This window comes from Epinephelus lanceolatus, chromosome 19 (genome assembly GCF_041903045.1).
Source record: "Epinephelus lanceolatus isolate andai-2023 chromosome 19, ASM4190304v1, whole genome shotgun sequence".
Lineage (NCBI taxonomy): Eukaryota > Metazoa > Chordata > Actinopteri > Perciformes > Serranidae > Epinephelus > Epinephelus lanceolatus.
In genome coordinates, this window is record NC_135752.1 from 28,307,310 (window position 1) to 28,335,258 (window position 27,949).

The 27,949-nt window shown below is 41.2% G+C and overlaps 1 protein-coding gene across 2 annotated transcripts; it reads left to right on the forward strand.

The window, feature by feature from the left end:
- Nucleotides 1–3,474: 3,474 nt before the first annotated feature.
- On the forward strand, nucleotides 3,475–27,843 carry c6.2 (complement component 6, duplicate 2). Of its 2 annotated transcripts, XM_033646733.2 has the most exons (21): nucleotides 3,475–3,857; nucleotides 4,130–4,302; nucleotides 6,150–6,280; nucleotides 7,791–7,929; nucleotides 14,842–14,973; nucleotides 15,229–15,385; nucleotides 16,704–16,848; nucleotides 17,113–17,254; nucleotides 17,521–17,659; nucleotides 18,852–19,049; nucleotides 19,227–19,470; nucleotides 21,349–21,471; nucleotides 21,604–21,770; nucleotides 21,873–22,098; nucleotides 23,528–23,696; nucleotides 24,001–24,112; nucleotides 24,668–24,800; nucleotides 24,940–25,134; nucleotides 26,685–26,772; nucleotides 26,956–27,200; nucleotides 27,384–27,838. In XM_033646733.2, exons 1-21 carry the CDS (start codon nucleotides 3,726–3,728, stop codon nucleotides 27,563–27,565), a joined length of 3,372 nt encoding a protein of 1,123 aa, XP_033502624.2. In that variant the 5' UTR covers nucleotides 3,475–3,725; the 3' UTR covers nucleotides 27,566–27,838. The 2 variants fall into 2 exon arrangements, with proteins under 2 accessions (XP_033502624.2, XP_033502623.2); XM_033646732.2 differs by lacking the exons at nucleotides 3,475–3,857; nucleotides 4,130–4,302; nucleotides 6,150–6,280; nucleotides 7,791–7,929 and adding an exon at nucleotides 14,019–14,159 and having other exon boundaries at nucleotides 14,801–14,973; nucleotides 27,384–27,843.
- Nucleotides 27,844–27,949: the final 106 nt, after the last annotated feature.

A 27,949-nucleotide genomic window follows, 5' to 3' on the forward strand; every position in this document is an offset into this window, starting at 1 on the left:
TGCATCTGCATACACAAGACACGATACGTGAAAGAGGTAATGTCAGAGGGGCATCGAAACCCCATGTCTTGCCTCTGAAGTGAGAAATGAGAGGAGGTAAAGTTCCTCAGTGTTTTTTGGCAAGGGTGGTGTTCAAAGCCACTCAAGAAGTCAAGCTTTGCTGTTTCACGGGGCACCCAGTGTGCTGCAACAAGTACAGCATGCAGCAGTAGGCTGGCAGCTGGCTTTTGTCACATGGTCAGTGGGCGTGGTTTCATCTAAAGTGGGTTGGAAAAACAGCAGCCTGGCTTGTTCCAAAGTGAAGTTAGGGTGTTTTTAGAGGTGCTGGGACAACAGTATTTCTTGGCAAACAGCAGCAGGGCAGCACAGTTTCCTGCTACATCAGGTTTGGTACCAATATACCTGTACAGAGACCAAACCCATAATGCTCGCTTGACAGTATGTGGCAACCTGCGCTAGTTTATACATGTAACAAAAGAAACAATACAGACACGAGATCATTAATAATGCATCTCATCTAACTTTCTAAATGATGATGTACATTGAAATTATTCTAGACATTTAAAATAACATTTGAAGTGAGACGCACTGCTGAGAAAGTTTTGCCTTCACGTGTACAAGTCGTTTTATTTACTTATTAGTGGGGTGCTCAGGAATCAGAAATCTGTCAAGTAAAGACAGCAGCAACTATTAATGGATGTGTTTGATTGATGGGCTGAAAGGAGCAGAAAGAACAGACAGAAAATCAGATACACAAATGGGTTAAATACCCATGTCAGTACGGTGCCTTGGCTTAGTTTGTGCCTTCTGTCTGTCACAAGGAATATGAAACTGGAATCTCACTGTTTTTAAGTTTCAGGTCTCACGCTTTGAGTAGACACTAGAAGGGGTCCGTCTCTTAAAGGAAAAGGCTAGAAAATCTCCTCCCAAGATGAGCAAATGCTTTAGTTGAGTAAGTCATTCTGTTTTAATTGTATTCTTACAAGGAAAAAAATAATGTTTACATGTTGTTTCATTTTTCTGCTTTAATTAAAAAAGTTTTGTTTTCTCCATCAGTCAGTATGGAAACTAACAACAGGTCGGGCCATATTAATGGATTAGTGACAATGGTTCATGAATAAAAATGTATCTATATAGAGAACTTTATTTAACAAACTGATGAAGCCTGTTTTTTCACTGCTCTCTACCACTTCATGATGGTCGTCTAGTTTTAGTCAGTAGCAGTAATTAAAAAAGGGGCACCTCCTCCATGAGTTGGGTGAGTTATTTTTTTCCGAAATATATTTAGAGCAAACAGCGGCTTTTGTTAGAAGAGCTAAAAGTGATGTTCAAACTGTGACACAAAAAGCAGAGTTGTAATGAATACACAACATTTGCTGCCAACAAACAACAATGAAGTCAAGCTTTTCCTGTATACAATCATATTTTCAGTAGCAATAAATCCTGTAACTCTTTCAGCTCATAGTTTTATAGCAGGTTTACTGTGTGGTTCAGTCCGTGCATTCTTACCAACACCATGCCTGCAGCAGCTGGCAGCGTGAGATTACGATAAACGTGAGATAAACCGCTCTATTATACAACTACTTATACAGCTAGCTTTGTCTGTCGGGCAAAGTTAGCTGTATGATTAGTTGTATACCAATGAATGAATGAACCCCAATTGAAGAGTGCTCCACAGATGACGCTTATTTGTAGGCCAACACGAGTTAAAACATCGCCCTGGTTGCCTTGACAAAAATCCAGTGGTGTTTTTCCATTGTATTTTGGATTACTGCAGAGAATAAGCTCTGTGGCAAACACAAGTTAATGATACTTACACATTTTGTTCAGCAAGATAATCTCAAAAACTAAACACCACTTCTGGTTTTTGAAGCATAAATGCAACCGCCAGAGGTTACAAGCTTAAGTTAGACTGTAAACAAACTACACTACAGTTGCATGACTTAACATCGCCACCACGACGAGGCTGTAAAGTCACATTCAGCATAATGATGTTCTCATGTAGCCACTTGTCAGCAACCATCTTTTTTAAGACACGTAAGGGCTACATAATTCACAGTGCCATGACACTACATATTCATGGATTGTATGTCATAGAACAAAATGTGAAAGTCTCCTTAAAAAAACCCTGCTGACTTTGAGACGAGAGAACCAGGAGTGCTAAAATGCTAATTTCTGGGGTTTAGGACTAATTCCTTTGCCACGCTATTAGCTGCATAACAGCCATATACTTTTCTTTTTGACACTTTTCCAGGTATTTTGCTTTATAATCTCACAGGACTCGAACGTCGCTCTTCCGGGGTGCAAGTCGGTGTTCGTTGGACCAACCCGGTCTCACTGCAAAGTTGTCAGAATCTGGTGCCTGGCCTGTAACTTGCGGCGTCAGACACAGACGAAAAAAGCTGTCCTTTAAAGTTGGTATGATATACAGCCAGTTGCCATTATAGTTTTAACAGCACTGGTAGCGCCGGGGGAAACTTGGCGGGACAGTATCGACAAGCACATGGTTAGGTTTAGGAAAAAAGAACAGGGTTTGGCTTTTGAACCTTACGGGACGCGAACACCGCTCTCTCAGGTGAAAGTCTGTTTGTTGGACCCATCCACCACCCCTCCTGCCTGCCCTACTCAGACTTTCGCCACCTTAACTTTCGTCCTCGTCCCACCACGTTCCCCCCTGACACCGCTGGGCGCCATTAAACTATAGCGGCAACCGGCTGCGTAACATTCCGATGTTAAAGGACAGCTTTTGTCATCGGTTTCTGATGCCGCAAGTCACTGCCCAAGCGCCAGATTTCGAGGAATTCAGAGTGAGACCGGGCTCCAACAACCGACACACCCAGGGTACCTTGCACGTCGTAACTGGACATGGAAAGTCCCTGACCTAAGTCAATATGTGATGAGGTTGGAGTGAGAATGTGTTGGTTGGACCCATCCACCACCCCACCTGCCTGCCCTACTCGGACTTTTGCTGCCTTAACTTTTGGTTTGCTCCATTGTGTTTTCAACTGCCCTTAGACTATAACAGCAACTGGACGCTTATCATGCCGATGTTGGCTTTTTTCATCAGTGTCTGACGGCACAAGTCACTGCCCAAGCAGCAGATTTCGAAGACTTCAGAGTGAGACCAGGTTGTCAAACAAAAGAAAATGGGGTCCAGGCTGAACCTTTAATGCGTCTTTATAACAACTGAATGATGTATTATTCACCTGCTCTTACAGCCTTTATGATATTTTTGCATCACACACAAAAACACGGGGAAATAAAGACCAGGTTGAAAAATATAGGAGTGTCCCTTTAATATGAGACAGAAGAAACCGTGCCTGTTGTCTCTCCGTCCCGCTGATGCTCCTAAACAGTTAATTGTCAGTCGGAGGGTGACGACTTGTTTCGCTGTTGGCTCGTTCTGAGTCCTCCTCACACGTGAGCGCGCGGCGGAAGACGGAGGAGCCTCCCTCTCGGCCTTCAGGAGGGGCTGAAGGTGACTCTCCTCACGGCTGAGATGCACAGCGAGCTGCTGGGGGTCCGACTGGCCCACTACACGGTCCTGCTCCGGGAATAACGACACACACACACCTGAGGGTTGGCATCAAGCATCAAGCATCAACCAAAACCTGCGACCCTGCTGTGGGTCATTTTCTTTCTTTGTAGAGGACACAGCAGCGATCAGAAAAGAGGAGGGCATCTGTGTCTGCGTCTGGCCGGGCTCCGGTGGTGGGTGTGCATGCATGTGTTCTGCACCGTACGGGCGGAAAAAGCGCCCAAGATCTGCAGGGAGCATTTTCCCCATCAGTAAGGTGGCGCAGACGGAGCCGGAGCGCAGGGAGAGCACGGAGGGGGCCGTGGACGGCAGCAGGATGGTGAGCTCAGAAACAAGTCATCTGTGTTAATGCTCAGCCAGTGGTCCGTGTTTAGCGTAGCTCTGCACCAAAAGGACAGCTTCTATTTACCAAACACAGCCCATTTTCATCCTGTGCAGGTGCAGCAGGAGCGCAGAGGAGACACAAACACAAGTGCTGGGCATCATTTTGAGGCTAGATTTTTATTCCAGCCTTCCACTGAGGATGCTACTCTCAGGTTGTTCAGGTTTACGCATCATAATCGCAGGTGATGATGGTTTGTGTTTCTCCAGACAGTGCAGGAATTCAACACCCTGGTTGCGCTGTACCGGGAGCAGGTCATCTCCGTCGGGGAGATCTCAATCGACTGTCCGTCTCTGCGGGCTCAGATGCACCACACACGGTCCAAAGGGTGCTCCATGGCCCGGGCTGCACACCAGGACCTCACCGTCATCTCTGTGTCAGGGTAGGAAGGAAACAAAAGACTCATTATTATAAAATGAATTCACATAAAGCATAAAAACACACAGCTTTGTTTCCAGGCAGGTTTGATGGTATATCATACTTAAAAATATTATTAAAATAATGCATTTTATTTAAGCTAAATGGCACTTTTATAAACACAGTTACTAAGTGATTGAAAGCAACACACACATTCTGCTTTTAATTTAATAGTTTGCCATCACTTTTATGTTGACTTATATGCTATACGTTCATTTTTGTGTTCTCTATAACATTATGAAATGAGGCTTTAAATAAGCCCCCTAGCTTTCCAAATCCAAGTGTGCACTGTTTTTTACCCTTCACAATGCCACCACTTACACACAAAATTTCCATCCATCCATTTCCTGTAACCGCTTATCCTCATGGGGTCATGAAGGACTGAAGCCTAGAGGCAGGGTACACCTTGGACAGGTCTCCAGACTATCACAGGGCTGACAGAAGAGCCAAAACCCTGGGTTCAAACCTAGAATCCTCTTGCTGTGAGGCAGCAGTGCTAACCACTGCACCACCACGCCATCCCATATAGAATTTAAAACACACAACTGCTATATTTTGTAATTATAACCTTTATCTAAACAGGGAAGGCCATTGAGGGAACACCCTGAGCACCCTGATTGTTATATAGCTTGTTGATGTAAACTATAACTTTATGTGCTACAAACAGGCGGAGGACATTGCGACAACATTAATTCAGAGAAAACATACATTCACACACTGCGCTCTGTCAGCCAACAGGGATTTAAACGGACTAAAAGGAATTAGCTTGTTTAATTTTATAAGCTTCTGTTGATTGTTCCACTCGTTTGGAACATAGTATTTAAGAGCCAGTTTCCCAGTCTTGGTATTAATATTATGATTTATAGATAAATAGATACAGAGAAACACTTTTTCACATGGTAAACTTGTATGAAAATCCAACCCATAATTGAAGTAAAGTGGATCTCTGCTACTGTAGCGTAACTTTTACAAAAGCTCACTCTACAGGTTAACTGAAATGACATGTATGTTCAAATACCAAAGTCTGCAGCATCACAGGTGTGCCATATCATCTCGTTCACGATAATACAGGTATAAGTTTTAATATCAAATGATAAACTCATATCGTGATACTTGCGATATTATGACTTGTTGACCTATTGACGTCATACTGTTACCCACAGCAAAAACACGCATGTCTGAAAGCGAAATTATTACAGACTCTGCAGTGGCTCCAGCAAGAGGAGCAGCTTCAGTAGTGTGGAATAAACTGTGGCGTCCTGAATGTTTTATGAAAAGCCCCGGACTTCTCAGACACTTTTAGTGACTTACTGCTCAGAGGGAACTCATTCAGTGTGGCTCCTCTGGCAGCAGCACAGCGTCTCTCCTTCTCCTCTCTCGCTGTGAGCACACGAGAGTCATGTCGTTTATGTGATTTTGTCATAAACCTCTGGTAATGTAAACCTATGTGACGCTCAAGGCTCGACAAAAAACTACATATATGTGAATGTGCGATAGTTCTGGTATCATAACAGCCTGTCACAGGTTACTTATTTTGTTACAATACTGTTGTCTTAGATTAGAAACAAAATCTATATATTTTTTTTTACAAATTTTTCATACTGTCAAGAATATCATTATCGCAAAAATACCCTGAAATATTGAAATATTATTTTAGAGCCGTATCGCCCACCCGTATGCAGCATGTACTGGAACTTGGTCAGCCTGAATGTAAAGTTCCCCTTCTCTGTTTGTCTGACTGTATCTGTTTTCCTTCTTCTCTTTTATCCTCTCCTCCTCCTCCTCCTCCTCCTCCTCCTCCTCATGCTGCAGTCTAGAGGACGGGGAGATCCACCCTGAGATCTGTCGGCTCTTCATCCAGCTGCAGTGCTGCCTCGAGATGTTCATAACAGAGATGCTCAAATCCATGTGCCTGCTGGGGGTGCTGCAGCTGCACAGAAAAAGTACCGTCACAAAATATCACACCATTATTATGCCACAACATTTCAAAAAAGTATTGATTTATGAGAATCAAACAAGCAGAGATTCATTCAATATAAAAACCTCCATGTGTCTGATCAGTTTATTCTGTATATGTTTGTTTTCAACACTAAATATCTGCCCATCAATGAGAAATAAGAAAAATCTATAAAACTGACTTTTTGACATTTTGACATGTGACAGTGGGAAAAGCATGGGTGTAAATAATAAAATGATAAATGTGAACTCCATTTAGCTGCTTCAGCTTGTTGTGCCTGTTGTGCCATGATGATATCGGCACATCATCAGTATCGGCCGATATTGGCTTTAAAATGAAACATCATAATCGGCCAGCATGCTTTTTCTTAATTTGCACAATGAATGAAAAGTACTGTCGTACATTCAAAAGTATTGTATTTCGTGTCTCCATCTGCTGGTGGGCCATCATGATAAGAGTATTCATGCATCGTATGATGTTAATTGTACTGCAGAAGAAACTTGATGATGACTAAAATTGGGCAGGAACGAAAGTGGATATGTCGATACTGGTATCAGTTATCAGTCAAATGAGTTGTTACATATCGGCGTATCCGATATCACCAAAAATTCCAGTATTGTGCATCTTTAGTAAGCACTACTTCCCTAAACCTAACCTTAACTGCTAGGTTTGCAACTGAAGACACACTTTTCGTCCCCAGTTGCACAAGCCGTCCCCAGTTAACTGGTTTTAAGTCAGAAATGTGTCCCTGGGTATAGCTTAAGTTAGCCACACACAGGCAAAGATAGACATACACATCCAAACGCTCCATTTTGCCACGTCCCCTTTCATAACTCATGAACTGGCTGTCACAGGGAGGCAACACTGACAAACATTCTCACAGTTGTGTACATGAGTGAATTTGCGTGTGTTAAAATCAGTTTGACCTCTTATTTTCTACTTGAAATCCTACTTCCTAATTTCTACTTAAAGTATATTAAGAGTTCGTTTGCAAAAGCAGATAAGAGCCATTTTTGTCATGTTTATTTGAGCTGACCTTGTTTTAGAAGTTAGTCTTAACATGCATTTTCAAACTGCATATTCAACATTAGTACAATTTAAACATGGATAAAATGGAGGCAGAAAACTTCTACTGAAGTATCTTTCTCATTCGGGTTGCTCAGTGATGAAGAGATCAGAGTTGTGTTCACACAGTGTTGAAACAGCAGAGGGCAGCAGAGAGCTGTCTGTATGGTCAGTGTGTACAACATGGATTCATACTCTGACTTAGCTGGACTTAGAGAAGAGATCATTTCTGTTACATTAAAACATTACATTGTGCATTTTCAGTAAACAGGTCTAGCATTTTTTGACATTTTTTTTATGACTGTTTTTGAAATACTGAGCATTAGAATTCCTGTATTACGCAAGGAAGTCATTCATTTGCTGCTTTGACTGTGTCTGAGTTGTCTTTGTTGACGATGCCTCAGCGCTGCTGTCTCTGTTTGGACCCAAAGGAACAGACTCGGAACCGAGGTTGGACTTGAGGGTGGACGAAAGCTCGGACGTTCCCATCCTGGAAGACCGATCCTCCTCTCCCATCGACTTTCCTCAGGAGCAGTGGCTTGTGGGAATGGATATTCAAAATATAGAGAGGTACACTGACCGCACCTGCTTTTAAAAATGAATTCGCACACTGATGAACTGCAGTTGGTGTTTCTTTGTTTTCACAGAGATATGCGAGAGATGCGAAACCTACTCAGCAAACTCAGGGACACGATGCCATTGCCACTGAAAAACCAAGGTATGTCATGTTTGAGATATGTCCAGAGACGTTTTGGATATCTTTTGCTGCATTCTACTTTCTGCATTCCCCCCAAAATTTTATTCTTTCTGAAGTTTTCCACTTCTGAATACATAATCCAGTGCGACTTAGAATAGGTTTACTTTTGGACACAGCCAAGTCTTTATGCTAAACTATGCTAACCAACTGCTAGCCCTAGCTTCATATTGTACCCTACAGATATGAGAGTGTTTTCAGTCTACTGTTGCTTTAAGGCTGAAAGTTCATTTGACAAAATGCATTCTGGGAGATTTACAAGACTTCTGAGAAAACTAATCGTACCAGAGTACACATGAACTAGTAGAGATCAGCTTTTCAAGTGGACCCAGGAACAGTTTGCCAATCTGTGCCCAGGTACGGTACACAGTGTTCGCACTTATCAAATGAACTGGACTTAGTGGTCAGGTGAACTCAGATCCAGACCCAAGTCCCTGATTTGAAAGCCTCCTCTGCACCATTTGATACACATCTTCGTTGATGTACTTTGAATGTTCTTGCATTTTGGGGTTGAACTTACTGGGTTGAATTCACTTACTGTAAATGGCGTTGGATAAAAGCATCAGCCAAATAAATGTAACATAACATTGTGTTTGTTTATTCCAGACGACAGCAGCTTGTTGAATCTGACTCCACACCCGCTGGTCAGGCAGAGGAAGAGACGCTTCCCTGGACTCTGCTGCATGGTGTCTGGCTGAGCGTCTGAAGGCAGCACTACAGTCAGCACACATAGGAAAGGACTTTCATTATATTTTAGGATGTATATTAACAAAGAGATTCATTAATCTTCATTTTACTCTTTATTTAGTTACAGTATTTCCCCCCATATTATCTGAAATTGTAATCTTGTAGTACTTGTTATATAATTCCTTACCATTTGTCTTTTTCATCTTGAAGTCATTTTTTTTGCTGGTTGGTCATTTGGTTGTTGAATTCATGACTTATCTCGTCCCGCTGTGGTCTGTTTGGTGGCATAAAGATTCAAGCTTGGGTCGAGTTTGGGTGGAAAGGGCCAGCTAACAGTCAGTAATGCATATAATGAGGCAAAAGTAAAGTACCAGACAGATTGGACCTTAAAGACACAGGCGAGTTTCAGTTTCAGCCCTTTGCGTAACTCCATTTTGTTTTGCTTTTTTGTCTTTGCATTCCATCCCTCCTTTTCTTTCTGTTTTGCGCCATTTTATATAATGAAAGAATAAACTTGTACATATTCAGGCTATGCACTGGCATTTTTCATCCTCAGCTGTCTCACTGTGCTCGTGTCACGCCACCATGTTTGAATGTGTCACAGTGCGAGATGTGTTAGTGCCAACGACCTCCTGTAGTATTTCATCTGAACGTCATTCGGTAGAGGCTCTTGCCAGGTGAGTCTCTACTCGCCTGTACACCCCGTAGATAAAGCAATTCATAGACAGTGTTACGATGCATAGACTTAATTGGCTCCTTTAATCATGACACTCCTTTTTCTGTAAGAAAAAAACTGAATTTATTCAGCACTGCGTGTGGAAAAATAAATGTTACAAAGCTTTGCTTAAGTTTTGCCTTTTAGACATCTTAAGCATTCTCAACCAGATAACAAATGAAGATGCATAAAAACATTGGTCACTAGTCTTTTCAATACTTTGACATAGCCTGAGATATTCATTAGCTACTGTACTGGTCAGATTACTATGACTTTACGTCTGGAGAGAGGATGATTTCTAGTCATTTAGGTGACACCCTGAACTTTTATCTAACAGTGCTTTAAGACAAATATTTCCTGTTGACCAACACCAAGACACACAGCAGAAGACCTTGAAAAACTACCGGCTATATATGGCATTTTCATGACATTTTCTGTGGATATTCATGATCCGCCGGGGGATGAAAGCTAATAATCTTACTAGCATTAGCATCAGCAAGTGCCATACATTTTCATTTATACCAGGAAATAACAAAATCTAACACTGATATCAAGAAAATATCAAAGTGCGCAGATTGAACAGTTCTGCAATTAGCCCTCAGGGATAAATTAAGTATTTCTGATACTGATTCTGAACAAGAAAGGCATCAATCACAAGCCTTCTCCCCAGAGGATAAACCTTTCTGTAGGATAAAGTCGTACTTTTACAAAAAAATTTAGATGTTTCTGTTAATGCTTTAAAATGAGGGCATATAACTGAATCTACCAAATCCAGGCATAATAAATTCTCCAAGACTTTCTTATCATAATATCATGACTTTGGCCATGTTTACACGAAAATGATCCACTGAGAACAGAATCATTTCTCATTTTCGTTTTGAAAAAAAGTTCCCCATTTAGACGACAACATTTTGATAACAATCGCCGTGCACACGGATCCGCAAAAATGACCAAGCAGCATACATGCCAGGCCAGTAGTTGGCGGTGTGACGCTTACGCTTTTTTCTTCAGAGCGGCGATGGATAAACAAACAAAATGGCAACTGCACAAACATTTGTCTGGACGGACGACGAGGTGGAGTTGCTACAGTAAATCTACACTATGATGGGGAAGTGTTGATAACTTCAATAGGGTGAGCAGCACCATTGCTGTTGTAATGGTCGACTTTCTCGCGCATACCTAGTGACTCGAAGCATAATGCTCATGTGCGAAAAGTCTCCGTTTTCAGAGGAACTGCATATTGCAAGTTTACATAACAACAGACACGGTGCCGTTTCCCAAAAATTGCACTCTGGAACCCGTTTTCAAAACACTGCGTTTTCGGGCACCCAAAATGCCACTGTCGTGTAAACAATCGGCCAAAACGCAACTAAAGTTTACCGTTTTCAGTTGAAATCGTTGTCGTATAAACGGGACCTGTGTCTTGTAAAATTGCAGCTGGTGACACCACAGTTGCTCTAATACTCCTCGTAAAGAATAGCTGAATCATCAGTGCGTTGTCTGTTCATCGCTGCACTATGATTTTAGGGTGTAATGATCATTGCAGCCTCTAGGGGGAACTAGCAGGGCTTTTAGGGCGCATTCATACCAGGATAGTCCGGGGGACTCAGTTCGATTGGGCGGGGGATGCCGAAAGATTTCACACCTTCATTTGGTTCGGTTCACTTTCACACTGCACTTTTTAAAGCGGACCAAACCGCCTGGACAACATCACACAGGCCGTTTCATAGTCGACGCAAAGGCATGCAGACGCGAACGCGTTGGGACACATCGAGACGCATTGGCCGCTATGATGCGTGCTTGCGTTTCAAAATGTGTTGTCCATGTTTTTTGATACGCGATACCTACTGTAAGCAAACACCACCAGGGTTCACTTGCAAGTAAACCGAGACCCCCAGTTTTCGGACCGGGGTTCGCTCGTTTGGTCCTCACCAAATGAACCGAACAATCCGTGGAAGCGGACTGGACCAAATAGTGCCAGTGTGAATGCGTCCTTAGTCTTGGTTTTCTACAGATGTGCAGCATGTCATCAACAATCTTCCCTGAAAAAGAACAGTTTTAACTTTCAGCTTCAGTTTTCCATCATAAGGGCTTTGCAGATGTTCCACACACATACAGAAATGGCAGAGCTGAATAAGCCACATACATAAATAAACACACATAATAAACCTAACTGAAACCCATTCATTCATCTGAAGCACTCCACTAAAGCCATTTCCCATTGAATGTAAGTGTAATTTGTAAATTTGTGTTTGTGATGTTATTTCCTTTCTTTATTGTAATCTAAAGTGGTGACGTCTAAATTGCTAAATTCCTTGTTTTGGCATGTATATGACTCGGAGTATGCCATGTGTAGTTAGTGTGTTCTGCAGTGTAGAGAATCCACAGTGAAACATATGTACAGCTTAGGGCATTTTATAATGTGAATAAAGTTTTATATACAAATAAGATGATGCTATTTCATTTTTTATTGTCTTTAAACTTGAAGGAATAGTTCAGCATTTTGAAATAGAATCATCTGCTTTCTTACCAAGAGAACAAATACACATAAGCTGAAAACAGCCATGCTGGCAATTGGGTTTTTTTTTACTGCCATTTTCTTAAGACCACAAGTTAAGTACATCATTATCCTGAGAAAACAAGCCTTGTTATCTCAGGATAACACATAATAACAAATAATCAACCTATTATCACAAGAAAACCAAAGGATGTTTTCTCTTTTACTCTTATTTAAGCTGAAAATGTCAGATCACGGAGTACCAATGACTAACACATTAAACTGTACTTCAGTCATGGTCTAACACATGCAGAAGTTGCAGTGGATCTTACTGCTAGAGATCAGATCTGCCCTTTTCATTCCAGGGGACATCATGATAACTTATCTCAAGAAAACAGCTTTCTGTTTTCTCAAGAACTGACATAAACTAACTCATTAACACAAGAAAACAAGCTTTATCTCGAGATAACAAAATACTTAACTCATGATCTCAAGATAACAGGACTAAAAAGTTATTGTAACACGGCTGTTCTCAGCTTTTGTAGAAACAGACATGACAGTGTTATCAATCTGCTAACTCTAGAGCTCCTTTTCCCACTGCAAAAAAACAAACTCCTGCTAACACTTGGCTTTTTTTATTCAATGGGAAACACTCCTGGAACAAATGACTCAGCAATAGTCACTGTTATTTAGCAGCTCCTGCCCTGATTGATCGGCACTGATGTAACTATGACACCTGGGTGAACGCACTAAATTTTAGCCCATTTGCTGGCGTGATGCAATGACACTCCACCACGAAATATCATCAGTCTCCATTTGAGCAGTGCTCAAACATTGTTTAAAATTAGGCAGCACCGATTTCAGGCTTAGACTGTCCTATCAAATAAAGGCAAAGAGCCAAAAGAAGAAAAATCTTTTAAAGAGAATGTCCCACAAATTGCAAAAATAAAATAATAGATTTAGGAAATTATTTTTTTTAAAAAACAGGGACAAAAGATAGGAAAAACTATACTGATCATTATTATTATTATTATTATTATTATTATTATTATTATTATTATTATATTTTAAAATTATGTCACAGAATTATAATAATTTTTGAGCACTCGTTCCAAGTCATTTTACTTTTTTTGTTTGCTTGTTGTCTTTTTACTATGTTTTTTTTTTTTTATTTTCTCTTTTTACTAATTTCTTGCTAATTTTTTGGGTCATTTTTTCTTTCAGTGCTCGCTGCCTTCTTCCCATGTTTTCAAACAAATCAAGCCAATTTGCTCTTTTTTTTTTTTTTTGCCTAGTCTGCATCCTCTGATGGCAAAACTAGTTTACCATAAAGATTTTTTTCCAACCATCTATAGGCTTTCTTCATTTCTTCAAAATATACATTTTATATTGTTAATTTAACAAGGCATCTGTCCCATTTTGCACCTTTTCATCTGATAAATGAATTGATAAATAAATGAATGCCCAGCTTTTGAGCATTTCACACATCCATATCTTGTGTAACACTTTGCATACCTTTTTCCTCTTCCTAACACAAAGCCAAACAACAAAATGTCAATCACTGAGTGTAATATTTGTCAAAATGTTCCAGTCATACAGTACAACCTGTATGTTTCTATGCACAAATTAGGCTGTGTTCACTTTCATAACATGGACCAATTCTGACTGTTTTTAGTGCCAGATTGTGCAAATACTGGATAACTAAAAAAACAGTTTGGAGAGAAAGTAAGCGTTCTCCCCCTCACTATCTCTAACTGTCAAGTCTCAAACACAAAACATCTGGATTACGTCTCTGCAGCTGGGAAACTCCAGAGCTCTTTACTTCCCGTAACAACAAGGGACAAGAAGGTTATGTAAGATGTGCTGTTATGTTTCCTCATTATTCTTGTTATTAAGAGAAAAGTGCTTATTAGTTTGAGATGTTTCGGACACAGATTGGGCAATGTAAGTGAAAAAACAACAACAACTGGATTCCCAAGATAAATCACAGAGGGGGGTTTTATATAGCTGCTGATAACTCAAGTCAGATTCAGCTCTGCCTGCAGTGTAGACTTGACAAAGTGAGAGGACCCAGTACACAGTCAGCAACACAGGAGCTAGTAAACTGTGTGCATTAACATCTGCAGAAGAGGACGTCGGTATATGTGGTGAGTCAGATTTTGCCTTTTTTATGCATGCTCACTAAACATGACTGTCTCTTGCTTTGTGCTATTTTATTTATTCATTCTTTTTTTGTCTTTTTCTTGTTAAATTTCTTTTTATGCACCATGTAAAACACTGAATTCAACTATTAATGGAATGTGCTAAAACTAGAACTTACCTTGCTTTACCTAAAGCGCAATTTATGCACCAGAAATGAATGCAATCTCAATGTAAAACACATATTACAATAAAAATGTGTGTACCAAATCAAATCAAATCTTCTAAATATGTTCCAGAACAAAGTATTTTTAAGGGAATGCAGTTAATATTGAAGGCTGCACTACAGCAAAGAGCTGCATGCAGCATTTTGAACTGAGCAGAGTAGGGTTGGGGTTGATGGATGTCCTCATAGTTTGTTAAACTGTTCCTTTGCAGAGAAGCTGTAGAAGCATCAGGCCATCCTTTGGGATTTTGAGTATATTACTGATGTTAAGATGTTTAATTGGGAGTCAGTGTTGTGTGATTTTAGTCCGTTAGTATTCCTGTTTTTTATTCAAAGTACATTAAATGATCTGTGCAATAAAATCCAAACCAATCTAAATATAAATAAAAACATTGTTGATTCTGATCATCGGATTATTTTCAGAGGGGGTGAAACCAGTGTGAACTCCTGATGGCTCCCTCCAGCCGGTTACTTTTGCTGCTTCAGCTCCTCAGCTGGATATCAGTTGGCCTGGCCTGTTTCTGTGACAAGTACCCCTGGGGACCCTGGTCCGCCTGCTCCAGGACCTGCAACCATGGTACTCAGCAGAGACACAGGTGAGACACGCACATACACATGTGACATTGTAGATATGGATGACGGACATGTGAACAGTGCAGCTACAAGTCAGACACAGAGTGCAGCGTTCTGTGGTGTGAAGTTTGCAGATCGAAACTGAAAATAGAGCCAAAGAAGTTGTGAAACATTGAAATCTCTGCTGCTTTCACTTTATTGTTGTGAAACACAAATACCTCATGCAGATGATGCCAACAGATGCTAACATAAGCTCCTTTTTTATACTTTTTTGACAGGAATATTCAATATGATGATTATTACTGGAAGAGCAGCTGCAACCAGCTCTGTGACAGAAATGACAGAAGAGCTTGTAACAGTCAGGCCTGTCCAATCAACTGCATGCTGACAGAGTTTGGGCCTTGGTCCGACTGTTCGCCCTGCGCAAAGAAACAGGCAAGAAACACACACATGACACTGCAGAACCCTGACAGACTCCCTGTCACAGCTTTGGTTGCTATATGCTACACACTCGTTCTCAGCAGGTTTTAAGTAACTGAATTAAGTATACTCAAAGCACTGACCCTACTGACCAGTGCACAAATACAGGAGCTGCTCACACCTAGAAAACGTTAAAATAATTGTCAGATGGTTGTTAGGGCTTATTTGCTGATAAAAAATAATGTTTTTGTAATTGTAGAACACTGTCAGACACAATATGAGGGCTTACCAGTGTGTTTTGTACTTCAGTATAGGTGAGTATTTCTCAGACAAAAAAAGAAATCAGCATATTATAAAAAATTAACTTAAAAAATTAGGTTTCATTTGAAAGTATCTTTTTGTCTCTGAGTGAAGTTTCACGAAGCAGGTATTGAATAAGCTCTTTTTTTATGCAGGATTTATACTTCTACATCAAATCAATGCCATACCTCTACGTCAACACTGTAGCCTGACGTGCACCTCCCCAGAAATGTAACTACACATCGTGGTGACGCAGACCTCCTCTCTATTTTTGGAAGCTGAAACTGTTTCCCTCCCTCCCTCACTAGGCTAATTTATACAATGTAAAATGCCATAGGCTTGTGCTTATAACGTTAGCATGTTGTATTTGTTTAGAAAAGGTGTTTAGTATAAGACAGTTGTTTTGTCAATGAACCTTGTGAGTTGTATTGGAGCTGAATTATGTACTGTTACCTTTGTTAAATGTTGCTGTTGTCCCTGGTTTTATATGAGTAGAGGAAAAGTCTGCTAGCTGCTAGGCTAATTTATACAATGTAAAATGCCATAGGCTTGTGCTAAAAACATTAGCATGTTGTATTTGTGGGGAAAATGTGTCCAGATAAAGACAAGTGCTGCGAGTTATAGTGAAGCTGATTTGTGTTTGAAATTGTCTCTATGAAGCCATGTTTAATGTGTGTTTAAAGTGTGTTTTGAATCAACTAAACTTAACAGCACTTCACAGAGACCCCGTCGCCAGCTAGTATTTTGGAAGTGTAACTGCAGAGTGACACAGACAGCACCGCACAAGTATAAATGCTCACAATGGCGTAGCTCAGGGCAGAGAGAGCAGAATTTTGTCCTATATTTAAGACTTTCTATTACAAAATGTACATTTGTTGTGTCTATTCTGTCATTTCCAATCTCTGTTTTTATTGTGACCATTTTCAACTACTGATCAATAAGTTGGTCCTTAGTTAAGACTCAAAAGTGTCCAGAGTCTTTAATCAAATGATTCATAATCTTATACAGTCTTTCTCACATTTTGTCGCCACAGTTACGGACGCGTTCTGTCCAGAGACCGTCCCAGTTTGGTGGATCGGCCTGCAGTGTGGAGCTGACAGAGGAGAGGCCCTGTCACCCCTCCACAGAATGCAAGTTACCACCCGTGGAGTGCAAAGACAACTTCAAGTGTGATAACGGTCAGTAGTGTTTTTTACTGATGTGTGAAGGAAAAAGCGTCACATCCTCGAAATTTTGTTCGTTTTTATTTAGATTTTCTCAGAATTGTTATTTTTCCCAGCTCGTTGAGTGAATTAGATCAACATCCTTTATGTCACCCGACTTCTTTAATCTTAGATCTACTGACACAATGCACCCACAAACACACACACACACACACACACACACACAAGTAAAGACACATACCAATATTTTATCTTCTACAAAACGTCCTTATGCTGCAGGACGCTGCATCAACTCGACACTAACATGCAACAAACAGAACGACTGTGGAGATAACACGGATGAAAAGGACTGTAGCAGGTTCCAAATTGTGTGTCCAGCGGACAAGAGAGTGGCTCCTGGGGCTGACCTGGTGGGGAATGGGTAAGCTAGAGGTCAAAAGGTCACTCTTGACTTTACAACCTTTTTAACATTCCTTCTTGCTCTGTTACACTCCTTTCTGTCAAGTGCTGTCCTGGCATGTTTCTCCTCCTAAAAACATGTTTTTTTAATACGTCTTGCAGTGTTACATCGAATTTGAGTCCAGCTGTGTCTGTTGGAGCTTATTAGACTTTTTCCTTTGTTGGCTTAATGCCTATTGTACAAGAAAAGTCAGTAGACTTTTACTTTTCACTGATTTGTGTTTGAAGGTTTGATGCTCTGGCAGAGGAGCCCAGAGGAGCTGTACTGGACAACATGTTTATGGGAGGAACTTGCACCATTAAGAGGCCTCCAACCACGCTGCTCTACCACCGAATCCCTCACAACTTTGAGAACTTTGAGATAAAGGTAGTATTATTGTTATAGTATTTAACTATACAGCCCATTGGTTAAACTAGCCTGATTCCAGTTCTCTGAATCACCACCATCATCTCAGATTTTTTTCAGTGATTCAAAATAGGTCTTGTGTCATGCTCGCTGACCGCTGATTCCGTGGTTGGAGAAACAACCAACCAATCAGCAGAAACACAGGGTTCTTTTACACTGCTTCTTCAAGGTGGGAAGTTAACGCTGTCATGCCAGCTCTCTGTTTTGTATGAAAGGTACAACTGTGGAATGGGGGGTTAGAGTTTTCTCTCCTTTAAGGCGGCATCTGAGGTAGCAAGTGCCAAAATGATGTCTGTATTAACAGGACAGCCAGAATGAGGGGATCGTGGACAGCACAGATGTGGGATTTTAATGATGTCTTATGCGCGTGACCCACCGCGGGACATTTAAAAAGTAGCTGATAGCAGTTAGCAGCTAACTCAAATAAGAAGAATAGTGGCGGGATGGGAAAACAATGAGGTCCAGGAGCTCCTTAACCTCTAAGCAGAGGATGAGATCAGCCACTTTATGAAATGTGGCTGCAACGACTTTTGTGTTCATGTTGAACGGGTGCACGCAGCTGCACTAACAAAGATGTAGACTGATGCACATAGAGCAGGACCAAGGTTCACAAGCGTGAGTTCAACATAAATGAAAAGAAATGCATCCATATGCATGTTTTTATTTGCTGTACCGAACTTGCGCAAACCATGACTGCAAACCATTATACTTCTAGCAGTAAGCTACTTCAATGACGTGAAAAGGAAGTAGCAGCACTTTTTTTCATTCCAAGCACTGGAAATAACACCTCCTAAATTAGCTTATTTCTTTAATTGTTGGGAGAAACCTTCATAATCCCTACTCACAAACAGAAATCACGTGTACACAATGTTGGGCTGAACACAATTTTGTTCGTCAAAAAAATCTGACAATCCTGGTGAAAACTGGAACAACAACTTCTGTATCAGTATTCCTGTCTGCTGTATTATCTTTCACCACCAGAGGCAGCCATGATCACACAGTTTCACATCCTACACACAGAGGCTTCAACATGATAATATGAGAATATGTCCATCAGTGGTTTGCAGGCAGTCTCTTTTCAGCTTTGACTTTGTTGTTAATTTTCTTGTCTTTATATAGACCTTGACTAACAGCTGTGGTTGTGGTTGTAAAGGTTGGCGAGGTGGAGGACTTCAGCACCGATCCCCAGCCGCTGCATGCTGAATCCATCAGCGTCAGTCCGTCCAGTTCATCTGAACCCAGCCTAGAAGAACATAAAGTGCGATTCCGTTTCTTCCCCTTTTTCTACTACTCTGGGAGATTAATGTCACTCAAATCTAGCAAGGCAGCTTTTGAAGCTTCAAAGAAATCGGTGAGTGACTCAAACAACAATACAGTTGTAGTGATATATCTGTAGGAACTTAATTCATATAATGCATTTCCTAATCCCCTAACCCTAACCTTAACATAAAAAAGTAAACACCAGGCCAGCTATACTGCCCTTCTTCATCTCGCCCTTCCTCCTCATTTCCTATCTTCTCTTCCATAGGACTCCAAGTTTATCCGGGTGCACCAGGTTCTGCCTGTATCCACGTTCAAGTTGAGGGACCCAGGGGATCTTGTCGTGTCACAGCCTTTTCTCCAGTTTCTTCACGCTCTTCCTCTTGAGTACAACTACGCCCTCTACAGGGATATCTTCCAGCGCTTCGGGACACACTACTACAGCACAGGGAAACTGGGAGGCAACTATGACCTACTGTACCAGTACAGTCGAGAGGAGCTCAAGAGTTCAGGTACTGCAGCACAGCCAGGTGGTCGAAATTTAGAATGACACCCTGGACTGCAGTGGTAATTCAAAAGTCAAGACAGTCTGCTTTTTAATGCTGATTAAATGTTGAAACAACATTTTTCCCTGACGTAAATAGGACTTATTTATACTTGTTTTTGGTTATGTTATATTCTGAGTACATTTTAGAAACGTCAGTCACCATCATAGTGTTCCATTGCACCATCCCCAACAATGCTCTATGATTCGGTTACACAGCATTCCCTACACGAACATTAGAGGAGACATTTAGAAGTTACTTTTAAACCTGTTATCTATCAGTAGGTTGTATCTTCAAAGGTATTTTGATCGTGCATTTGACTTCTCTATTCTCAGGGCTAAATTCACATTTCCATAAGTGTATGTATGTTACCTACAGGGCTAAATGTATACCTGGTATTGAAATGTTAAGTTCATATGCGAATATAACAATATATTAAATCTTCGTATCACATTTTTGGATGACAGTTGAACACATCTTCGCAACATCAATCCAATAACAAAATGGAAGGTTTTCTGGTATAAAACTAATAGATTTTACATTAAATTATAACAAGTCTAAAGGCCCAGACTGAAACGGCATCAAAGAACTAGTGGCAACGAGGGCCAACTGTGGTGTCTCCTCACGTCGCCTGTGTCTTGGCCCAAAAACTGCACTTGAACACATCACAAAGACTACAGCCAACAGCAAAGTAGCACATGCGTTCTGCACCTGTTTGAGAAGAAGAAACTCTCAACACCAGCAGGGGGCGGTAGTCTGTATTTGCCATTTAAAAATGGAAACCAGAAGGCCGAAGGGACGGATTCAAGACACTAGGCGTTTCTCGATCTGCATTCTTGCCTGTACTTGTGTTCTTGCGGACTTGTGAAACGTCATCAGTCGCAGCCCAAGTACTGTTCCAATTCAAAGTCTGCATCCAGCCAAATACAGTCCAAATGCCCGGATGTGAACTTGCTCTGCCCGTTCCATCGGGGATGCATCGGGAGGTGACTTGTGTGGACTTTTGACAGCCAGGTATCCAGAATGCATTTCTCACAGACCAGCGACAGTGCAGCCATCCTTGGGAGTTTGTACTCCCGAGTCGAACTTGCCAAGTCCGAACTCCGAAGTGCGCAAGTCCGAACTTGGCGTACTTGGTATTGAGAAATGCCTACTGACTAGCACATTAAAAACACAACCCGGGGTTGAAAGAACAAAGGATTTTTACTGTTCACTAGTGAGCAGTAACATGATCACAATCCGTTTCTGCTAAAAATCTAAAAAACAATCTTACTGTATATGACAACTTAGTTTCTGTCTCATGGCCTCTTGACTTTAGTTGTTTGCTTTCCTCACTTACTGTACGTTTCTCTTCTCAAGTTAAACTGCAAATCAGAGAGATTTCATTCAACATGCTGAATCAGCCCAAAAATCAGCCAACAAGGACAATGACTAGCAAGACAACTAGTGCCAACGGTGTGGGGCATGCTGCAAAAATTAGGGTGACAGAAGCTCACCAATGGCCTGACATTGACCAACAGTCAGCTTGGTGTGTCTGGGTCCTTGAAATCACAACAAAATCTAGAAACAAAAGTTTGCGTTAAGGTTATGTTATCTGATCTTTCTATGAAAAATGTAGTTCTGTTTCTGGGTTTTGTCGGAAAAGGTCAAAACCAGAATGTTACCTTTAAAGATCATTCTTTCTTCAGATGTTTGGATTTGAAATTGTTGGTGCACAAGAAAGCCCAAATGAGAGGACTGTCGTTGAATAAACAGAGCTAGAGGAAAATGTAGTGCTACACAATGTTTTGTTTTCTGTTCCTTTGTCTCTGCATCATGTTGCTCTACACTCTGGCTCTCCCACAGGTCAAACAACAGAGCATGTCGTAGGCTGCCTGTCCCAAGAGACCTCCTGGTCGGTCATCTTCTACTCAGAACACAGCAGGGTACACCGATGTGGCGACAACAAGATGACTCAGAAATATGAAGGTTTCATATGAAATCTACCAGGGAGCACACCTTCTTTGTTCCCAATTCTTCTGTTTGGCTTACTGACTGAATTCATTGTTTTATCACCATGTTCCTTCCTTCATTCATACCTTTAATATTTCATTGGTCCAGGCTCGTACATCAAGGCAGCAGAGAAGTCTTTCTCCATGGTTAAAGGGGGCCGAACCAGAGAAGCAGCAGCTCTGGCCTGGGAGAGGCAGGGCGCGACTCCGGACAAAACATCCTTCAAGAATTGGGCCAAATCTGTTCTCGACAACCCTGCTGTGGTCGAAGCCAAGGTTAAATCAAACATCACTGAAATATCTTCAGCTCCTCAGGATATTCAAAAAGATAAATTACAAAAGCTGATGTTGCATTTTTGTATGTGTGTGTTTCTCCAGGCGGTTGTCATCATAGATTTGGTTCGGGGGATTCCATGTGCTGCCACAAAGAGGAGACATCTGAGGAAGGCCCTGCTGCAGTACCAGGAGGAGTTTGATACCTGCAAGTGCTCTCCCTGCCCCAACAACGCCAGGCCTGTTCTCTCAGGAACAGAGTGCAAATGTCTTTGCCAGACCGGCACGTATGGCTCTAACTGTGAGACACGAGCTCCCGACTACACGTCAGGTACAGCAGGACTGCTGCAGAACACAGTATGGTTGGTGTTAAAGTTGAGTCATGAGAACACTGTTGCTGGTGATGAACAAGAAAATGGTAGGCAAGGAAAGTGTGGTAAAACAGCAGAGGGGTTTTTCCCCCATTACGAATTGCTGTTTTAATGTTTTCTTTCAATGATCTCTTCAGTGCTCAGTACTTAAGGATTATGGTATGACCTTTAGTTTTAAATATTTAAATTTTGTTTCTGAGAAATCCTGTTTTTCCCGTCGCTTTGGTATGGTGAAAAGATCAGTCACTGTTGCTTTGGAGAAGAAGCTAGTCAGAGGCGGGAATTAGAGGAGTAGTAAATGTGGAACGCTTTGTCTTTGTTGCAGTTGGGAGAGTTTACCATTGGCAGTGGTATTTCCTAATTGGGTGTACCAGCCTTGGCACATGTCTGATGGATTATCTTACACATTGCAACCATCAACACCTGCAATGAACACTTGCTTATGCACTTTTTTGGCTTAGACTGGCAATGTCAAGTTGTCCGTACACTTGTTTGTCCAACGGTTTGGTACATATCTTCAATTTGCTGAAGATTTTCATGGTCCCCACAGGAATCTTTATGAATTTAGTTACCTCTTGACATTTCCTCTATTGACTATCAGGCCAGAATTTACACTTGCACATAAGAAATCTATCAAGCCAATTGTCAAGAAATGTACTACTCACTTTCATGGTTTAAGGATGAATCCTTGAATTATACTAAGCCCATAACCTTTCTTCCAGCGTCCCATTCAGGGCAAACACTGCATTCTGTAGTAACTGTAAACAGTACCAGACCTTAAAACACCTTGACACATGTCATGTAGATTAGTTTGCACAATGTGCCTCTCAATATTTGCATATGCACTTTTGTGTTTGCCTAGATAAGCAGTCGGTTTGTCCGTCCAGGTGTTTGTCCAACGCTTTGGTCCATATCTTCAGTTTGCTGTAGGTTTTCATGGTCCCCACAGGAATCTGTATGATTTTGGTTACCTCCTGACCTCTACTGTATGTAATTATCAGACCAGAATTTGCACTTGCATGTAAGAATTCTATCAAGTTGATTGTCAAGAAATTTACTTACCACGTTCATACTTCCCAGAGGATGAATACTTGGATTTAAATGAGCCTGTGACCTTTCTTCCAGTATTCTCCTCGGGATAAAATCCATTTTTTTTTGTTCCACTACTGAAGAAGAGTATTTTAAATCTTCCAAATTCATCACTATGATCTTGATCCCCAACACTTTCATACTGTGGTACATACAGAACACTGCATCCTGTAGGGGCTGCTAGCAGTACTAGCCTTTTAAGCTGCAATCTAATCACATACTACAGTAGGTACACACTAATGCTAACCAAATTTATTTATGTTCACATTTGAAATGTGGTTTGGTGTTTAACATCTGCAGAGACAGTGGATGGTTACTGGAGCTGCTGGGGGCCGTGGAGTCGCTGTGACGCCTCAATGAAGAGACATCGGACAAGGCGGTGTGATAATCCCGCCCCCCTCAGAGGAGGCCAACCCTGCAAGGGATCTAGGAAACAGGAAGAACCTTGTCACATCTCTATGTTCAAAACGTAGGACGAACTCTTTGATTAACACGTTGCTATAGTAATCAAAAGTCAGATAATTCTTCTATGCCTTTACAACAATATGAGAGTTATACTTCAGATGGAAGAAAGTACTTTAACTCATGATAATCAAATTAAGACATTGTTTTTCCTCACTAAAATATTGATATTATTTAACATGATCATACTGCAACCACTGATGCACATTTAAACTCAAATTTATAAAATATCCCAGTTGTATTTTGTCTTCATACATAGGTGTATAACTTTAGATTTACTGTTTACTCTGTGTCCGTGTTCTCATGTCCAGACAGGAGACCTGTGACAATGATGATGACTACACTATAGGCTGGACGGACGAGCTGCCTCCTGGTGTGCAGGGCTGTCTGAGGCCACAGGACCCTGCCAACAGCTTCCTCAGGGTAAACACCAACCCTCCAGACTGTAGTTAGGAAATGCAACATGCAATATAAGAGCAAAACAAAGAGACTGTAGATTATTGACTATGACTCTGATAAAAATGTCAGCTAACTCACCAAAATATTGAAAAATACTCACTTCTGCCTCTTTCTTACATGGAAGTTTATTACTGCCAAGAGAATAAATACCTGTATGAAAAGGTAAAGGGTTATGTCTGTATGGAGTCTGGAGTGTGCCACTTTTGTTAAGTGTGTTTTTAATTATAATCAAGGGGCGTCAGTGGCTTAGTGGTTAGAGCAGGCATCCCATGTCGAGAGGCTCTGTCCTCACTGCAGCAGCACGTGTTTGACTCCGGTTTGTGGCCCTTTGCTGCATGTCATCGTAGTATCACTAATCAAAATTTTGCCTCAAGGGCACAGAACTGACAAATGAAGAGGCGCAAGAGTGGAGGTTGATTGACAAGTACTGTATAAACTAAAAGATGCCCTGGATGGTTTATATTTGCATCCTTCTGTTGAACTTCCTAACTGGTATTTATGAACTTCTTCCTCTGACAGAAAGCGAAGCAGTATTATGACTTTGGTGAGGATGAGGAGTTCCAGTGCTACACTGGATTCGAGCTGGATGGCTTTCAGTACATTAACTGTCTTCCTGATGGGACATGGAGTCAACCAAGTGGAAAATGTGTCAGTAAGTCTTTCACCAGACCAATGAATAGTGATCTGAGAACTCTTGATACTCACTCTCTACGAATAAAAGTAGGCCTAACTATAATATTTCTGAGTCTGATATCTACGTTGGATTAAAATATGTCTACCTGTTTTTTTAGGGAAAGTGTGCCTTCCTCCTGAGATCCCTGATGGCATGACGCTGTTCCCCAACAAAGAAGAGTACAAAGTGGGGGACTCAGTGGGTTTAAATTGTGAGGAGGCGGGACTGCGGCTGCTGCCATCAGGCTTATACAAGTGCGGCGACAGTCTCACCTGGGAGCCTCCATTACCTGCTGACCTACGCTGCACTGATGGTATAGTAGTTCACTCACTTTGCTCTCCCACACAAAAAATTAGGAAAACTTTCACCTCCAATTCTTTTCACACAGGCATGTCACAGTGGATCTTAAAATCTAATAATACCACCACTTGTACAAGAATAACTCATCAATGAGACGCTTATCTGAACCCTGCCACAATGCTACACTGTAGTGAATAAATATGAGACCAAATGTAGAAACAATCTACTTTATAATTCATAATATGAATGTGAATATGAAGACATGTTTCACTTTATAAGTAACAAGATGTAACTCTTCACATTACCCTTATTCTAACCTTAACGTAATACTTAATAGCTAACGTTAGCTAATCGCTAACTAAGCAGTAGCACAAGTAACGAGATGTAGCCCTCCCATTACCCTTACCCTAACCTTAGGAACTGCTCCTTTCAGTGTTGACTGGTGGGAAATGTAGAATTATCGTACCAGATACTCAAAATTTTCGTATTTTGAGGGAAATTATCGTACATCCGTCATAACCAAAATAACAATCCTACTGATGCGCTATAGGCAAATAGTGTTTACTTTTTTGGTTTACTTTTTTTCTATTTTCCTTGCTTCTTGCTTTTTCCTCTTCTTCTTCTTCTTCTTCTTCTGTTTTGAATCTCATTCTCGCTCGACTGACGCATCCTAGCGCCTCGTGGGGCGGGTACAGCTGACCATTCAGCCAATCGTGCTCATTGTTCAGAGACAAACGTCACCTGTATTTCATGCTAAGCAAAGTGCAATTGGCTGGAAACATGTCACATGGGAACAGATGCCTTCAGGGCTCACAAAAAAACTCTGGCATACTGATTACAACCACACATTCATGAAATGGTCAAATTATCGTGCATTTGGCCTTTTTTGGGATTATTGATCGTACATCGTACAGAGGGCCAAATTATCATACAAATACAATAATTATCGTACACCTGGCAACGCTGGCTCCTTTAACGAAATACGTCATAGCTAGCTAATCACTAACTTTGTTTTGTTGGGACTTCTGCTTCTGGGCCAAGGAGCTAAGGGGGCTGATCGTGGCCTGACATGTGGGTATGGTGGACAAGTCATGTAGCTGCTCCAGCTGCAGTTATGCCACTCGAATATACATGAAAACACTTTAAATAAAGCATAATTTCATCCCTCCTAGTTTTCAAGTGTGCCATCTTCTTTTCCTCATTCCAGTGCCTCAGTTTATTCTGGGCTCATTACTGTTCCCTGTGGCTGGACAGCAGAAAACCACCACTGCATTAAGACCAGAACTGTTGTGGGTGTTTTTTTCCCCATCAGCCACAAGGGGCACAATGAGCCTTAATAACACTCAAAAACAGGCAACACCAGGTGGAAAATATGGTTTATCATCAGCGTTTTCTAATGCTGTGTTTTGGATGAGGACTATCAGGTTAATTTGGTAAATGCACATCTGGCTCCCCACTCCTGATAAAGCATAGTTTCTATGAGAAGCATTCAGGACAAATATACTCTATATGACGGAAAATGACAGAGGTGTCTTTTGTTTCCTGTGTGTTTCCTGTGTGTAGAGGAACCGTTTGTTCCCGACAGTCAGTGTGGTCCCGGAGAGAAACTGCAGGACTCTAAATGTGTCTGTATCCAACGGGAGAGCTGCCTGTGAGTTTCATAAACTAATTTATTTTATTGTGTTTTCTTTATCTTCATATCTTATAAGCATGACATGTTTTTAATTTTTTATTATGTGAGACACTTTCAGTGACATTTTGTCGTTTTTGCTATATAATTTTTTGTGTCATTAAATTAATAACAGTTCTTTTGTTCCTGTGTGTGTGCGTGCAGTTCACAACCCGAGAATCTCTGCATCCTAAACCTGGACGTTGGTGTCACCGTGCCAATGTCCCTGTGCTCCTTCCATGCTGGTCGTTGCCACGGTGATCCACTCTTCTATGTCAGTGACGGCGAGTGTGACACGGTGGCTGTGGCCAAACTGGAGTGGGCCATGTTCAGAGCCAACATGTCCTCTAAGAGCTCTGTACAGGAGCCCTGTGATCTCGACACGTGTTATGAATGGGAGACCTGCTCTGGTGAGTTTGACTGACGTGAAATCCTCATTTTACACTTTGCTAGCTGTACAACTTGCAGTCACTCCAAATCTGTCAGCACAAGTATTTAAACTACAAAACAAAAATTAGGCTTGAATATTCAAAGACTTCACATACATTATATCAAATAATTTTCCTAACCTTAACTCGTGTTTTTATCTTCAGCATTAAAGAAGTGCGAGTGCAAAGCTGCCCGTAACTGCCCCAAAGTTGAAGAGCACATGTTCTGTGTGAAGCTGACGAGGACCCAGAGGACTCGCAGCATGGACCTCTGCTCCATGGCCGCCCTCAAATGTGCCAGCTACCAGTTTGAGATTGTCAATGAAGGTGTCTGTGAGTCCAGATGATCCTGTGGGATATGGGTTAATTTGCTCAGGCTGTATTTACTGTGTCATATACAGACAGAAACAAACCTTTACTCATATCATATCATAAGCAAACATCATCCATTAATATGACAAATAAATCCATCAGGTCAGCAGACTTTGATGTGTCTGATGACTAGATGTGACCTATATTTAAAAGATGGAGAAGGCAGCAGTCAGTCAGTGAAGTCTGGCACAGAGAGAAGTACGTACACATGTTTTATGTGTTTCACATGTAATAATAAAAACTTAAAATCAAACATTGTCTGTTATCTTATGGATGTCGTGTGTTATTGTATCTTATGCTTTCAAACCTTGAAGTTCATTTTGGCTGGATGTCACAGTTCCCCTGAGTTGATTAGAGGG